The 18,148-nt window shown below is 46.9% G+C and overlaps 1 protein-coding gene across 2 annotated transcripts; it reads right to left on the bottom strand.

Moving 5' to 3' along the window:
• Positions 1–151: 151 nt before the first annotated feature.
• BGLAP (bone gamma-carboxyglutamate protein) lies at positions 152–17,642 on the bottom strand. Of its 2 annotated transcripts, XM_075832457.1 has the most exons (4): positions 17,472–17,642; positions 2,699–2,746; positions 2,463–2,535; positions 152–1,343 (listed from the first exon to the last, which is right to left on the bottom strand). In XM_075832457.1, exons 1-4 carry the CDS (start codon positions 17,530–17,532, stop codon positions 1,214–1,216), a joined length of 312 nt encoding a protein of 103 aa, XP_075688572.1. In that variant the 5' UTR covers positions 17,533–17,642; the 3' UTR covers positions 152–1,213. The 2 variants fall into 2 exon arrangements, with proteins under 2 accessions (XP_075688572.1, XP_075688573.1); XM_075832458.1 differs by lacking the exon at positions 2,699–2,746.
• Positions 17,643–18,148: the final 506 nt, after the last annotated feature.

Raw genomic sequence — 18,148 nt, 5'->3', positions numbered from 1 at the left:
AATCACGTGCGAAGTAAACTGAGCGTTCCCTGTCGCTAGAGGCAAAACTGTGTATAGGTGGAATTGCGGTGGCGGCCATGTTCTTGTAGACCGTGCAAGGTTATAATGTAGACGACGATAACAAAATGGCTCGGGAGAGCGTGGACATTTTTAGTGCTTTGCTTTATTTTTAGCCATTTATTACTTTTTATATAATGAGTCGTGGTATATAGCAGAACAATGCATCTAAACTATCCAGATATTGCTGCGTTAGTTATGACATAATAGTCCATACATCAATAATAAACCATGTACAAATGTGTATATTTCTCAGACGTCACCGATTAGATGAATTGTGCCCATCCACGAATATTCTGGCCACCCCCAAAATGAGAATCCGCGTCACCATTAATGTACTTCTTTAAGTCAGTGTGTACATATTCCTAGCATTCCCTGCTTGTTGAGTGCACAAAGTTCTCCCCGACACCAAGCTTGCTGACTGTTTCCATTAACAACCAGCCGAATACAGAGTGCAGCTCTGGAGTATAATACATGTAAATCAGTTATTAGAATGCTCTCTGTATATAAGTTTGTTTCTACTTGTATATCTTATTCCTACAAGGAAACCATCATCAAGCTGCTGTTGATAGACCTGTTATTTATTCTGTGTCTATTTGTTACATAACGGTGTCCGGCTGTAAATGGACTGAGGGTCTGATTGGCCAATGAACACCTTAATACCCCTCCCCCTTCTAATTAATTTGGACTCTCGTGTGTTAACGAGCACTCAAGCGGTCCTGGGTATTTACTCAAAATTGACATCATTACAATACAGATAAAGCTATAGAAGGCTTCATCACCTGCAGTTACCCTGCTTGCTGATAGTTTCCAGGTTACAACTATTTTTAGTGTGTGAAAATGAATGGAGAATTCTGTATATATCATTTATGTAATATGAATAGATGTTGTATTTCACATCTGCTGCTTCTACAGCTCGTCTTAGTCAATGGTTACTGGTATATTTGCGCTCTTGGCGGACGCCATGTTTTTCACGGACTCCTCTGTGCTATGACATAACCTTCATCCCGCACACATTTATACATCAGAAAAAGCAGGAGCATTTGGTTTCTGGACTACATATAAAGCGTAACGCAGGTGTATGGGGTCACATATATATTGCGCCTTTGTCTGGAGCGGACTCTGCGCCCCCATCGCTCATCAGGTCTTCACATCTTCACACCGGTCCGAAGTATCTCCGATAAGCCTGATGGAAGCCGACCCATTCTGACAGCTGATCGCAGGGCCGGTACTCCTCACACTGCTCCATCTTCATCTCCAGCGGAGACTTGACTCGCGGGAAGAGCCTGAAATGTAAGACAAGGAGGACGGGGGGCTTATTTTCTGTTGTCGTCTTCTGTCTCATTGTACAAAACTTTTATTCAGCTGCTTCTGGTTATGGGAAACTCTGGGTGACAAAGAATATCATGGCCGAAAATCCACTCCCATATGGGGTGACACCCAGCGTTCCCAGACTCCTGAAAGGCCAATCTGTACAATGAGTGTCATCATTTCAATTATCCCTGTAGGACTCTCATCATCCCTGTCACCAGGAGCTTACAATCTAACCTCCCTATCTCACACAATGTATTACTCTCATCATCCCTGTCCACAGGAGCTCACAATCTAACCTCTCTATCTCACACAATGTATCACTCCCATCATCCCTGTCCCCAGGAGCTGACAATCTAACCTCTCTATCTCACACACATTGTATCACTCTCATCATCCCCGACCCCAGGAGCTCACAATCTAACCTCCCTATCTCACAAAATGTATCACTCTCATCATCCCTGTCCCCAGGAACTGATAATCTAACCTCTCTATCTCACACAATGTATCACTCTCATCATCCCTGTCCACAGGAGCTCACAATCTAACCTCTCTATCTCACACACATTGTATTACTCTCATTATCCCAGTCCCCAGGAGCTCACAATCTAACCTCTCTATCTCAAACAATGTATCACTCCCATCATCCCAGTCCCCAGGAGCTGACAATCTAACCTCTCTATCTCACAAAATGTATCACTCCCATCATCCCTGTCACCAGGAGCTTACTATCTAACCTCCCTATCTCACACAATGTATTACCCTCATCATCCCTGTCCCCAGGAGCTCACACTCTAATCTTGCCATCTTACCCCAGTCTGTCGTTATAGTGTTGGTAGAGACTCACAACAACAACACAGGGAGAACATGCAAACCCCAGATGTTGTTCCTGGTCGGATTTGAACCCCCGGACCGGAGTGCCCACCACTGAGCCCCGCTGCTGCCTCGTCTAGTGCAATGTCTGTATGTGTATGAGCTCTGTGAGTATTGGGGTGTTGCTTCATGTTGGGGTGGGGTTGTTTGCAGCACATAGAGCTCCCATCATGGCAGAATATCTCTGACGATCGTCCCATTCATTACTCCTTGTTTGTTACCTTTCGAAATAGTCGTAGGAGCGTCGGTGTCTCTTGACGACGGCGTTTGCTGAGCTCCTCGATATCATCACCTCTTAAAGGGGAACAATAAGAAAGAAAATAAATAGTATTGTGTATAGAGGAAAGACTAAACTAGCGGTTACAACAAGCATGGTAAGAGTTAGTCCCACAGCAGCACTGAGTATTTCAGGACAGGAGTGTGCTGATGTTGTATAAGGTGATAGCAGATATGTTACCTTGAGTAATTAATAACTTTCTTGAATGTTGAGCTGGAGGTTTATCACCTGTGGTAAAAAATAAAAAATTGTTAATTTCTGTAAGTTAATATTAGTAAACAAAAAGACTTAGGAGAAGGAGCTCACACCCCAGCGAAGTAAAGACTGAGGAGAAGGAGCTCACACCCCAGCGAAGAAAAGACTGAGGAGAAGGAGCTCACACCCCACCGAAGAAAAGACTGAGCAGAAGGAGCTCACACCCCAGCGATGAAAAGACTGAGGAGATGGAGCTCACACCCCAGCAAAGAAAAGTCTGAGGAGACGGAGCTCACACCCCAGCGAGGAAAAGACTGTGGAGAAGACGCTCACACCCCAGCGAAGAAAAGACTGAGGAGACGGAGCTCACACCGCAGCGAAGAAAAGACTGAGGAGAAGGAGCTCACACCCCAGAGAAGGAAAGACTGTGGAGAAGGAGCTCACACCCCAGCGAAGAAAAGACTGTGGAGAAGGAGCTCACACCCCAGCGAAGAAAAGACTGAGGAAAAGGAGCTCACACCGCAGCGAATAAAAGACTGAGGAGAAGGAGCTCACACACCAGCGAAGAAAAGACTGAGGAGAAGGAGCTTATACCGCAGCGAAGAAAAGACTGACTGAGGAGAAGGAGCTCACACCCCAGTGAACGAAAGACTGTGGAGAAGGAGCTTATACCGCAGCGAAGAAAAGACTGAGGAGAAGGAGCTCACACCCCAGCGAAGAAAAAACTGAGGAGAAGGAGCTCAGACCCCAGCGAAGAAAAGACTGAGGAGAAGGAGCTCACACCCCAGCGAAGAAAAAACTGAGGAGAAGGAGCTCAGACCCCAGCGAAGAAAAGACTGAGGAGAAGGAGCTCACACCCCAGCGAAGAAAAGACTGAGGAGAAGGAGCTCACACCTCAGCGAAGAAAAGACTGAGGAGAAGGAAATCACACCCCAGCGAAGAAAAGACTGAGAAGAAGGAGCTCACACCGCAGCGAAGATAAGACTGTGGAGAAGGAGCTCACACCCTAGCAATGAAAAGGCTGAGAAGAAGGAGCTCACACCCCAGCAAAGAAAAGACTGAGGAGAAGGAGCTCACACCCCAGCGAAGAAAAGACAGAGGAGAAGGAGCTCACACCCCACCGAAGAAAAGACTGAGCAGAAGGAGCTCACACCCCAACGATGAAAAGACTGAGGAGATGGAGCTCACACCCCAGCGAAGAAAAGACTAAAGAGAAGGAGCTCACACCCCATCGAAGAAAAGACTGAGCAGAAGGAGCTCACACCCCAGCGAAGAAAAGACTGAGGAGAAGGAGCTCACACCGCAGCGAAGAAAAGACTGTGGAGAAGGAGCTCACACCGCAGCGAAGAAAAGACTGTGGAGAAGGAGCTCACACCCTAGCAATGAAAAGGCTGAGAAGAAGGAGCTCACACCCCAGCAAAGTAAAGACTGAGGAGAAGGAGCTCACACCCCAGCGAAGAAGAGACTGAGGAGAAGGAGCTCACACCCCACCGAAGAAAAGACTGATCAGAAGGAGCTCACACCCCAGCGATGAAAAGACTGAGGAGATGGAGCTCACACCCCAGCAAAGAAAAGACTGAGGAGACGGAGCTCACACCCCATCGAAGAAAAGACTGTGGAGAAGGAGCTCACACCCCAGCGAGGAAAAGACTGAGGAGAAGGAGCTCACACCCCAGCGAAGAAAAGACTGAGGAGACGGAGCTCACACCGCAGCGAAGAAAAGACTGAGGAGAAGGAGCTCACACCCCAGCGAAGGAAAGACTGTGGAGAAGGAGCTCACACCCCAGCGAAGAAAAGACTGAGGAGAAGGAGCTCACACCGCAGCGAATAAAAGACTGAGGAGAAGGAGCTCACACACCAGCGAAGAAAAGACTGAGGAGAAGGAGCTTATACCGCAGCGAAGAAAAGACTGAGGAGAAGGAGCTCACACCCCAGCGAAGGAAAGACTGTGGAGAAGGAGCTCACACCCCAGCGAAGAAAAGACTGAGGAGAAGGAGCTCACACCGCAGCGAATAAAAGACTGAGGAGAAGGAGCTCACACACCAGCGAAGAAAAGACTGAGGAGAAGGAGCTTATACCGCAGCGAAGAAAAGACTGAGGAGAAGGAGCTCACACCGCAGCGAAGAAAAGACTGACTGAGGAGAAGGAGCTCACACCCCAGCGAACGAAATACTGTGGAGAAGGAGCTCACACCCCAGCGAAGAAAAGACTGTGGAGAAGGAGCTCACACCGCAGCGAATAAAAGACTGAGGAGGAGCTCACACCCCAGCGAAGAAAAGACTGAGGAGAAGGAGCTTATACCGCAGCGAAGAAAAGACTGAGGAGAAGGAGCTCACACCCCAGCGAAGAAAAAACTGAGGAGAAGGATCTCACACCCCAGCGAAGAAAAGACTGAGGAGAAGGAGCTCACACCCCAGCGAAGAAAAGACTGAGGAGAAGGAGCTCACACCTCAGCGAAGAAAAGACTTAGGAGAAGGAGCTCACACCCCAGCGAAGAAAAGACTGAGAAGAAGGAGCTCACACCGCAGCGAAGAAAAGACTGTGGAGAAGGAGCTCACACCCTAGCAATGAAAAGGCTGAGAAGAAGGAGCTCACACCCCAGCAAAGAAAAGACTGAGGAGAAGGAGCTCACACCCCAGCGAAGAAAAGACTGAGGAGAAGGAGCTCACACCCCACCGAAGAAAAGACTGAGGAGATGGAGCTCACACCCCAGCGAAGAAAAGACTAAGGAGAAGGAGCTCACAACCCATCGAAGAAAAGACTGAGCAGAAGGAGCTCACACCCCACCGAAGAAAAGACTGATCAGAAGGAGCTCACACCCCAGCGATGAAAAGACTGAGGAGATGGAGCTCACACCCCAGCAAAGAAAAGACTGAGGAGACGGAGCTCACACCCCATCGAAGAAAAGACTGTGGAGAAGGAGCTCACACCCCAGCGAGGAATAGACTGAGGAGAAGGAGCTCACACCCCAGCGAAGAAAAGACTGAGGAGACGGAGCTCACACCGCAGCGAAGAAAAGACTGAGGAGAAGGAGCTCACACCCCAGCGAAGGAAAGACTGTGGAGAAGGAGCTCACACCCCAGCGAAGAAAAGACTGAGGAGAAGGAGCTCACACCGCAGCGAATAAAAGACTGAGGAGAAGGAGCTCACACACCAGCGAAGAAAAGACTGAGGAGAAGGAGCTTATACCGCAGCGAAGAAAAGACTGAGGAGAAGGAGCTCACACCGCAGCGAATAAAAGACTGAGGAGAAGGAGCTCACACACCAGCGAAGAAAAGACTGAGGAGAAGGAGCTTATACCGCAGCGAAGAAAAGACTGAGGAGAAGGAGCTCACACCGCAGCGAAGAAAAGACTGACTGAGGAGAAGGAGCTCACACCCCAGCGAACGAAAGACTGTGGAGAAGGAGCTCACACCCCAGCGAAGAAAAGACTGTGGAGAAGGAGCTCACACCGCAGCGAATAAAAGACTGAGGAGGAGCTCACACCCCAGCGAAGAAAAGACTGAGGAGAAGGAGCTTATACCGCAGCGAAGAAAAGACTGAGGAGAAGGAGCTCACACCCCAGCGAAGAAAAAACTGAGGAGAAGGATCTCACACCCCAGCGAAGAAAAGACTGAGGAGAAGGAGCTCACACCCCAGCGAAGAAAAGACTGAGGAGAAGGAGCTCACACCTCAGCGAAGAAAAGACTTAGGAGAAGGAGCTCACACCCCAGCGAAGAAAAGACTGAGAAGAAGGAGCTCACACCGCAGCGAAGAAAAGACTGTGGAGAAGGAGCTCACACCCTAGCAATGAAAAGGCTGAGAAGAAGGAGCTCACACCCCAGCAAAGAAAAGACTGAGGAGAAGGAGCTCACACCCCAGCGAAGAAAAGACTGAGGAGAAGGAGCTCACACCCCACCGAAGAAAAGACTGAGGAGATGGAGCTCACACCCCAGCGAAGAAAAGACTAAGGAGAAGGAGCTCACACCCCATCGAAGAAAAGACTGAGCAGAAGGAGCTCACACCCCAGCGAGGAAAAGACTGAGGTGAAGGAGCTCACACCCCAGCGAAGAAAAGACTGAGGAGACGGAGCTCACACTGCAGCGAAGAAAAGACTGAGGAGAAGGAGCTCACACCCCAGCGAAGGAAAGACTGTGGAGAAGGAGCTCACACCCCAGCGATGAAAAGACTGAGGAGCAGGAGCTCACACCCCAGCGAAGAAAAGACTGAGGAAAAGGAGATCACACCCCAACGAAGAAAAGACTGAGAAGAAGGAGCTCACACCGCAGCGAAGAAAAGACTGTGGAGAAGGAGCTCACACCCTAGCAATGACAAGGCTGAGAAGAAGGAGCTCACACCCCAGCAAAGAAAAGACTGAGGAGAAGGAGCTCACACCCCAGCGAAGAAAAGACTGAGGAGATGGAGCTCACACCCCAGCAAAGAAAAGACTGAGGAGACGGAGCTCACACCCCATCGAAGAAAAGACTGTGGAAAAGGAGCTCACACCCCAGCGAGGAAAAGACAGAGGAGAAGGAGCTCACACCCCAGCGAAGAAAAGACTGAGGAGACGGAGCTCACACCGCAGCGAAGAAAAGACTGAGGAGAAGGAGCTCACACCCCAGCAAAGGAAAGACTGTGGAGAAGGAGCTCACACCCCAGCGAAGAAAAGACTGTGGAGAAGGAGCTCACACCCCAGCGAAGAAAAGACTGAGGAGAAGGAGCTCACACCGCAGCGAATAAAAGACGGAGGAAAAGGAGCTCACACCCCACCGAAGAAAAGACTGAGTAGAAGGAGCTTATACTGCAGTGAAGAAAAGACTGAGGAGAAAGAGCTCACACCCCAGCGAAGAAAAGACTGAGGAGAAGGAGCTCACACCCCAGCAAAGAAAAGACTGAGGAGACGGAGCTCACAAACCATCGAAGAAAAGACTGTGGAGAAGAAGCTCACACCCCAGCGAGGAAAAGACTGAGGAGAAGGAGCTCACACCCCAGCGAAGAAAAGACTGAGGAGACGGAGCTCACACCGCAGCGAAGAAAAGACTGAGGAGAAGGAGCTCACACCCCAGCGAAGGAAAGACTGTGGAGAAGGAGCTCACACCCCAGCGAAGAAAAGACTGTGGAGAAGGAGCTCACACCGCAGCGAATAAAAGACTGAGAAGAAGGAGCTCACACACCAGCGAAGAAAAGACTGAGGAGAAGGAGCTTATACCGCAGCGAAGAAAAGACTGAGGAGAATGAGCTCACACCGCAGCGAAGAAAAGACTGACTGAGGAGAAGGAGCTCACACCCCAGCGAAGGAAAGACTGTGGAGAAGGAGTTCACACCCCAGCGAAGAAAAGACTGTGGAGAAGGAGCTCACACCGCAGTGAATAAAAGACTGAGGAGAAGGAGCTCACACCCCAGCGAAGAAAAGACTGAGGAGACGGAGCTCACACCGCAGCGAAGAAAAGACTGAGGAGAAGGAGCTCACACCCCAGCGAAGGAAAGACTGTGGAGAAGGAGCTCACACCCCAGCGATGAAAAGACTGAGGAGAAGGAGCTCACACCTCAGCGAAGAAAAGACTGAGGAGAAGGAGATCACACCCCAGCGAAGAAAAGACTGAGAAGAAGGAGCTCACACCGCAGCGAAGAAAAGACTGTGGAGAAGGAGCTCACACCCTAGCAATGAAAAGGCTGAGAAGAAGGAGCTCACACCCCAGCAAAGAAAAGACTGAGGAGAAGGAGCTCACACCCCAGCGAAGAAAAAACTGAGGAGAAGGAGCTCACACCCCACCGAAGAAAAGACTGAGCAGAAGGAGCTCACACCCCAGCGATGAAAAGACTGAGGAGATAAAGCTCACACCCCATCGAAGAAAAGACTGTGGAGAAGGAGCTCACACCCCAGCGAGGAAAAGACTGAGGAGAAGGAGCTCACACCCCAGCGAAGAAAAGACTGAGGAGAAGGAGCTCACACCCCAGCGAAGAAAAGACTGAGGAGAAGGAGCTCACACCCCAGCGAAGAAAAGACTGAGGAGACGGAGCTCACACCGCAGCGAAGAAAAGACTGAGGAGAAGGAGCTCACACCCCAGAGAAAGAAAGACTGTGGAGAAGGAGCTCACACTCCAGCGAAGAAAAGACTGTGGAGAAGGAGCTCACACCCCAGCGAAGAAAAGACTGAGGAGAAGGAGTTCACACCCCAGCGAAGAAAAGACTGTGGAGAAGGAGCTCACACCGCAGAGAATAAAAGACTGAGGAGAAGGAGCTCACACCCCAGCGAAGAAAAGACTGAGGAGACGGAGCTCACACCGCAGCGAAGAAAAGACTGAGGAGAAGGAGCTCACACCCCAGCGAAGGAAAGACTGTGGAGAAGGAGCTCACACCCCAGCGATGAAAAGACTGAGGAGAAGGAGCTCACACCTCAGCGAAGAAAAGACTGAGGAGAAGGAGATCACACCCCAGCGAAGAAAAGACTGAGAAGAAGGAGCTCACACCGCAGCGAAGAAAAGACTGTGGAGAAGGAGCTCACACCCTAGCAATGAAAAGGCTGAGAAGAAGGAGCTCACACCCCAGCAAAGAAAAGACTGAGGAGAAGGAGCTCACACCCCAGCGAAGAAAAAACTGAGGAGAAGGAGCTCACACCCCACCGAAGAAAAGACTGAGCAGAAGGAGCTCACACCCCAGCGATGAAAAGACTGAGGAGATAAAGCTCACACCCCATCGAAGAAAAGACTGTGGAGAAGGAGCTCACACCCCAGCGAGGAAAAGACTGAGGAGAAGGAGCTCACACCCCAGCGAAGAAAAGACTGAGGAGAAGGAGCTCACACCCCAGCGAAGAAAAGACTGAGGAGAAGGAGCTCACACCCCAGCGAAGAAAAGACTGAGGAGACGGAGCTCACACCGCAGCGAAGAAAAGACTGAGGAGAAGGAGCTCACACCCCAGAGAAAGAAAGACTGTGGAGAAGGAGCTCACACTCCAGCGAAGAAAAGACTGTGGAGAAGGAGCTCACACCCCAGCGAAGAAAAGACTGAGGAGAAGGAGTTCACACCCCAGCGAAGAAAAGACTGTGGAGAAGGAGCTCACACCGCAGCGAATAAAAGACTGAGGAGAAGGAGCTCACACCCCAGCGAAGAAAAGACTGAGGAGACGGAGCTCACACCGCAGCGAAGAAAAGACTGAGGAGAAGGAGCTCACACCCCAGCGAAGGAAAGACTGTGGAGAAAGAGCTCACACCCCAGCGATGAAAAGACTGAGGAGAAGGAGCTCACACCTCAGCGAAGAAAAGACTGAGGAGAAGGAGATCACACCCCAGCGAAGAAAAGACTGAGAAGAAGGAGCTCACACCGCAGCGAAGAAAAGACTGTGGAGAAGGAGCTCACACCCTAGCAATGAAAAGGCTGAGAAGAAGGAGCTCACACCCCAGCAAAGAAAAGACTGAGGAGAAGGAGCTCACACCCCAGCGAAGAAAAGACTGAGGAGAAGGAGCTCACACCCCACCGAAGAAAAGACTGAGCAGAAGGAGCTCACACCCCAGCGATGAAAAGACTGAGGAGATAAAGCTCACACCCCATCGAAGAAAAGACTGTGGAGAAGGAGCTCACACCCCAGCGAGGAAAAGACTGAGGAGAAGGAGCTCACACCCCAGCGAAGAAAAGACTGAGGAGAAGGAGCTCACACCCCAGCGAAGAAAAGACTGAGGAGAAGGAGCTCACACCCCAGCGAAGAAAAGACTGAGGAGACGGAGCTCACACCGCAGCGAAGAAAAGACTGAGGAGAAGGAGCTCACACCCCAGAGAAAGAAAGACTGTGGAGAAGGAGCTCACACTCCAGCGAAGAAAAGACTGTGGAGAAGGAGCTCACACCCCAGCGAAGAAAAGACTGAGGAGAAGGAGCTCACACCGCAGCGAATAAAAGACTGAGGAGAAGGAGCTCACACACCAGCGAAGAAAAGACTGAGGAGAAGGAGCTTATACCGCAGCGAAGAAAAGACTGAGGAGAAGGAGCTCACACCGCAGCGAAGAAAAGACTGACTGAGGAGAAGGAGCTCACACCCCAGCGAAGGAAAGACTGTGGAGAAAAAGTTCACACCCCAGCGAAGAAAAGACTGTGGAGAAGGAGCTCACACCGCAGCGAATAAAAGACTGAGGAGAAGGAGCTCACACCCCAGCGAATAAAAGACTGAGGAGAAGGAGCTCACACCCCAGCGAATAAAAGACTGAGGAGAAGGAGCTCACACCCCAGCGAAGAAAAGACTGAGGAGAAGGAGCTCACACCCCAGCGAAGAAAAAACGGAGGAGAAGGATCTCACACCCCAGCGAAGAAAAGACTGAGGAGAAGGAGCTCATACCCCAGCGAAGAAAAGACTGAGGAGAAGGAGCTCACACCCCAGCCAAGAAAAGACTGAGGAGAAGGAATTCACACCCCAGCGAAGAAAAGACTGAGGAGAAGGAGCTCACACCCCAGCGAAGAAAAGACTGTGGAGAAGGAGCTCACACCCCAGCGAAGAAAAGACTGGGGAGGAGTTCACACCCCAGCGAAGGAAAGACTGTGGAGAAGGAGCTCACACCGCAGCGAAGAAAGCGACGGGCGGAAATACAGGTCATGTTCATATCAAGACAAATGTACAAATTATATGTGCCCACACGATGGCGCTAGAGCTCAGCAGCGGAGAATGTTATCCATAACACCAGTGTGCAGTGTGCTTCTGAACTGTGTATCTAATCCCATCATGTGTGATACTGTCTGCTGAGCTGTGTATCTAATCCCATCATGTGTGATACTGTCTGCTGAGCTGTGTATCTAATCCTATCATGTGTGATACTGTCTGCTGAGCTGTGTATCTAATCCCATCATGTGTGATACTGTCTGCTGAGCTGTGTATCTAATCCTATCATGTGTGATACTGTCTCATGAGCTTTGTATCTAATCCTATCATGTGTGATACTGTCTGCTGAGCTGTGTATCTAATCCTATCCATAGCAATAGGGTCGCAGTGCTATGGATATGCTGTCTCCTATATACACATATACATACACGCACACACATTTTCTTGGGGGGGCACATATCTATTGGGGCTATTTCCCCTTGACGTTTCAAGACCTTAGTGGCGCCCCCGGCTGCTGGTGCTGCATCGTTGTCACTTAGGAGACCCAGCGATGCAGCTGAAAGCTGCGGACCGTCAGCCATAAGAAGTTTGGGGGGGGGGTGGGGCACAAGAATAACCTTTGCATTGGGGCCCCTGATCTAATCCTATCATGTGTGACACTGTCTGCTGAACTGTGTATCTCATGAGAACCTTCTGTATGTGACTGATATCAGCTGCTCCTCTTATAACACTCCAGCACTATTATATCCTCCAGAGACATTACATCATATGTGTGACTGATATCAGCCGCTCCTCTTATATCACTCCAGTACTATTATATCCTCCAGAGACATTACATCATATGTGTGACTGATATCAGCCGCTCCTCTTATAACACTCCAGTACTATTATATCCTCCAGAGACATTACATCATATGTGTGACTGATATCAGCCGCTCCTCTTATATCACTCCAGCACTATTATATCCTCCAGACATTACATCATATGTGTGACTGATATCAGCCGCTCCTCTTATAACACTCCAGTACTATTATATCCTCCAGAGACATTACATCATATGTGTGACTGATATCAGCCTCTCCTCTTATATCACTCCAGTACTATTATATCCTTCAGACATTACATCATATGTGTGACTGATATCAGCCGCTCCTCTTATATCACTCCAGTACTATTATATCCTCCAGAGACATTACATCATATGTGACTGATATCAGCTGCTCCTCTTATATCACTCCAGTACTATTATATCCTCCAGAGACATTACACCATATGTGTGACTGATATCAGCCGCCCCTTTTATAACACTCCAGTACTATTATATCCTCCAGAGACATTACATCATATGTGACTGATATCAGCCGCTCCTCTTATATCACTCCAGTACTATTATATCCTCCAGAGACATTACATCATATGTGTTACTGATATCAGCTGCTCCTCTTATATCACTCCAGTACTATTATATCCTCCAGAGACATTACATATGTGTGACTGATATCAGCCGCTCCTCTTATATCACTCCAGCACTATTATATACTGCAGAGACATTACATCATAGGTGTGACTGATATCAGCCGCTCCTCTTATATCACTCCAGTACTATTATATCCTCCAGACATTACATCATATGTGACTGATATCAGCTGCTCCTCTTATAACACTCCAGTACTATTATATCCTCCAGAGACATTACATCATATGTGACTGATATCAGCCGCTCCTCTTATAACACTCCAGTACTATTATATCCTACAGAGACATTACATCATATGTGACTGATATCAGCCGCTCCTCTTATATCACTCCAGCACTATTATATCCTCCAGAGACATTACATCATATGTGTGACTGATATCAGCCGCTCCTCTTATATCACTCCAGCACTATTATATCCTCCAGACATTACATCATATGTGTGACTGATATCAGCCGCTCCTCTTATAACACTCCAGTACTATTATATCCTCCAGAGACATTACATCATATGTGTGACTGATATCAGCCGCTCCTCTTATATCACTCCAGTACTATTATATCCTCCAGACATTACATCATATGTGTGACTGATATCAGCCGCTCCTCTTATATCACTCCAGTACTATTATATCCTCCAGAGACATTACATCATATGTGACTGATATCAGCTGCTCCTCTTATATCACTCCAGTACTATTATATCCTCCAGAGACATTACATCATATGTGTGACTGATATCAGCCGCTCCTCTTATATCACTCCAGTACTATTATATCCTCCAGAGACATTACATCATATGTGACTGATATCAGCCGCTCCTCTTATATCACTCCAGTACTATTATATCCTCCAGAGACATTACATCATATGTGACTGATATCAGCCGCTCCTCTTATAACACTCCAGTACTATTATATCCTCCAGAGACATTACATCATATGTGTGACTGATATCAGCCGATCCTCCTATATCACTCCAGTACTATTATATCCTCCAGACATTACATCATATGTGTGACTGATATCAGCCGCTCCTCTTATATCACTCCAGTACTATTATATCCTCCAGAGACATTACATCATATGTGACTGATATCAGCCGCTCCTCTTATATCACTCCAGCACTATTATATCCTCCAGACATTACATCATATGTGTGACTGATATCAGCTGCTCCTCTTATAACACTCCAGTACTATTAAATCCTCCAGAGACATTACATCATATGTGACTGATATCAGCCGCTCCTCTTATATCACTCCAGCACTATTATATCCTCCAGACATTACATCATATGTGTGACTGATATCAGCTGCTCCTCTTATAACACTCCAGTACTATTATATCCTCCAGAGACATTACATCATATGTGTGACTGATATCAGCCGATCCTCCTATATCACTCCAGCACTATTATATCCTCCAGAGACATTACATCATATGTGTGACTGATATCAGCCGCCCCTCTTATATCACTCCAGTACTATTATATCCTTCAAAGACATAACATCATATATGTGACTGATATCAGCCGCTCCTCTTATATCACTCCAGTACTACTATATCCTCCAGAGACATTACATCATATGTGTGACTGATATCAGCCGCTCCTCTTATAACACTCCAGTACTATTATATCCTCCAAAGACATAACATCATATATGTGACTGATATCAGCCGCTCCTCTTATATCACTCCAGTACTACTATATCCTCCAGAGACATTACATCATATGTGACTGATATCAGCCGCTCCTCTTATAACACTCCAGCACTATTATATCCTCCAGAGACATTACATCATATGTGTGACTGATATCAGCCGCTCCTCTTATATCACTCCAGTACTATTATATCCTCCAGAGACATTACATCATATGTGTGACTGATATCAGCCGCTCCTCTTATATCACTCCAGTACTATTATATCCTCCAGAGACATTACATCATATGTGACTGATATCAGCCGCTCCTCTTATAACACTCCAGTACTATTATATCCTCCAGAGACATTACATCATGTGTGACTGATATCAGCCGCTCCTCTTATAACACTCCAGTACTATTATATCCTCCAGAGACATTACATCATATGTGACTGATATCAGCCGCTCCTCTTATAACACTCCAGTACTATTATATCCTCCAGAGACATTACATCATGTGTGACTGATATCAGCCGCTCCTCTTATAACACTCCAGTACTATTATATCCTCCAGAGACATTACATCATATGTGTGACTGATATCAGCCGCTCCTCTTATAACACTCCAGTACTATTATATCCTCCAGAGACATTACATCATATGTGTGACTGATATCAGCCGCTCCTCTTATATCACTCCAGTACTATTATATCCTCCAGAGACATTACATCATGTGTGACTGATATCAGCCGCTCCTCTTATAACACTCCAGTACTATTATATCCTCCAGAGACATTACATCATATGTGTGACTGATATCAGCCGCTCCTCTTATAACACTCCAGCACTATTATATCCTCCAGAGACATTACATCATATGTATGACTGATATCAGCAGCTCCTCTTATATCACTCCAGCACTATTATATCCTCCAGAGACATTACATCATATGTGTGACTGATATCAGCCGCTCCTCTTATAACACTCCAGTACTATTATATCCTCCAGAGACATTACATCATATGTGACTGATATCAGCCTCTCCTCTTATAACACTCCAGCACTATTATATCCTCCAGAGACATTACATCATGTGTGTGACTGATATCAGCCGCTCCTCTTATATCACTCCAGTACTATTATATCCTCCAGAGACATTACACCATATGTGTGACTGATATCAGCCGCTCCTCTTATAACACTCCAGCACTATTATATCCTCCAGAGACATTACATCACATGTGTGACTGATATCAGCCGCTCCTCTTATATCACTCCAGTACTATTATATCCTCCAGAGACATTACATCATATGTGTGACTGATATCAGCCGCTCCTCTTATAACACTCCAGCACTATTATATCCTCCAGAGACATTACATCATATGTGTGACTGATATCAGCCGCTCCTCTTATATCACTCCAGTACTATTATATCCTCCAGAGACATTACATCATATGTGTGACTGATATCAGCCGCTCCTCTTATATCACTCCAGAACTATTATATCCTCCAGAGACATTACATCATATGTGACTGATATCAGCCACTCCTCTTATAACACTCCAGCACTATTATATCCTCCAGAGACATTACATCATATGTGTGACTGATATCAGCCGCTCCTCTTATATCACTCCAGTACTATTATATCCTCCAGAGACATTACATCATATGTGTGACTGATATCAGCCGCTCCTCTTATAACACTCCAGCACTATTATATCCTCCAGAGACATTACATCATATGTGACTGATATCAGCCGCTCCTCTTATATCACTCCAGTACTATTATATCCTCCAGAGACATTACATCATATATGTGACTGATATCAGCCGCTCCTCTTATAACACTCCAGTACTATTATATCCTCCAGAAACATTACATCATATATGTGACTGATATCAGCCGCTCCTCTTATATCACTCCAGTACTATTATATCCTCCAGAGACATTACATATGTGTGACTGATATCAGCCGCTCCTCTTATATCACTCCAGTACTATTATATCCTCCAGAGACATTACATCATATGTGTGACTGATATCAGCCGCTCCTCTTATAACACTCCAGTACTATTATATCCTCCAGAGACATTACATCATATGTGACTGATATCAGCCGCTCCTCTTATATCACTCCAGCACTATTATATCCTCCAGAGACATTACATCATATGTGACTGATATCAGCCGCTCCTCTTATATCACTCCAGTACTATTATATCCTCCAGAGACATTACATCATATGTGTGACTGATATCAGCCGCTCCTCTTATAACACTCCAGCACTATTATATCCTCCAGAGACATTACATCATATGTGACTGATATCAGCCGCTCCTCTTATATCACTCCAGCACTATTATATCCTCCAGAGACATTACATCATATGTGTGACTGATATCAGCCGCTCCTCTTATATCACTCCAGCACTATTATATCCTCCAGAGACATTACATCATATGTGACTGATATCAGCCGCTCCTCTTATAACACTCCAGTACTATTATATCCTCCAGAGACATTACATCATATGTGTGACTGATATCAGCCGCTCCTCTTATATCACTCCAGCACTATTATATCCTCCAGAGACATTACATCATATGTGTGACTGATATCAGCCGCTCCTCTTAAAACACTCCAGTACTATTATATCCTCCAGAGACATTACATCATATGTGTGACTGATATCAGCCGCTCCTCTTATATCACTCCAGTACTATTATATCCTCCAGACATTACATCATATGTGACTGATATCAGCCGCTCCTCTTATATCACTCCAGCACTATTATATCCTCCAGAGACATTACATCATATGTGTGACTGATATCAGCCGCTCCTCTTATAACACTCCAGTACTATTATATCCTCCAGAGACATTACATCATATGTGACTGATATCAGCCGCTCCTCTTATATCACTCCAGCACTATTATATCCTCCAGAGACATTACATCATATGTGTGACTGATATCAGCCGCTCCTCTTATAACGCTGCTGAGTTGTAATCAGTTTTTAGCTGTAGGGTTAGTTGCCCTTTAAATATAAGAATATCTCACCTTCCAGGGCGAGGCAGCAGGCCATCATCCCCAGCAGTGAGAGGACTATCAGTGTCTTCATGGTGACGTCCACGTGTCCCGTAGGTCAATGTCACTTTACCGTTTGCTGCTGCGTTTTGCTTCTGTTCTGTATTATGGCTTCTTATAGATAATAGGGGCTTTTATTCTTTGTTTTCATGGCCAAATTCTTAGGATGTCAGCTCATTCTTGGAAGAGTATTTGGAAGTCCCGGCCTATCAGGTTCGTTCCCAGAGTCACACGGTCCCTGGGCTCCTGCTAAAGTCATTCCCAACATCTTTCTGTATTCCAAAAATTTCATATATTGTTATCAGTGAGTGATATAAATCCACAGCAGACCAGATCAGAAGTTGTGGTGGCCCCTGAGCAAAACCTGTGCGGGGACCTGTGTCATTGAAGTTGGGAAATAAAGGGTAATACTACCCAAAATATAGTAATGTACTGTGCCTCATACCCACATAAGAGTGCCATACACTGCACACATAACAGGACCACACAGTGCACCGATATCAGGACCACACAGTGCACCGATAACAGGACCACACAGTGCACCAATAACAGGACCACACAGTGCACCAATAACAGGACCATACAGTGCACCAATAAAAGGACCACACAGTGCACACATAACAGGACCTCACAGTGCACAAATAACAGGA

The sequence above is a fragment of the Rhinoderma darwinii genome, chromosome 7 (genome assembly GCF_050947455.1).
Source record: "Rhinoderma darwinii isolate aRhiDar2 chromosome 7, aRhiDar2.hap1, whole genome shotgun sequence".
In the NCBI taxonomy this organism is placed as follows: Eukaryota; Metazoa; Chordata; class Amphibia; order Anura; family Rhinodermatidae; genus Rhinoderma; species Rhinoderma darwinii.
Note: the sequence above shows the minus strand (reverse complement) of the source record. Positions and strands in the feature narration are given on the sequence as shown.

Excerpts from the sequence above, each read along its gene's own strand:
- BGLAP (XM_075832457.1), bottom strand. The coding sequence starts at position 17,532 with ATGAAGACACTGATAGTCCTCTCACTGCTGGGGATGATGGCCTGCTGC. Across the intron at positions 2,747-17,471 it reads CTGCTGCCTCGCCCTGGAAG|GTGATAAACCTCCAGCTCAA; the intron begins GTGAGATATTCT and ends TTTTTACCACAG. Across the intron at positions 2,536-2,698 it reads AAAGTTATTAATTACTCAAG|AGGTGATGATATCGAGGAGC; the intron begins GTAACATATCTG and ends TTCCCCTTTAAG.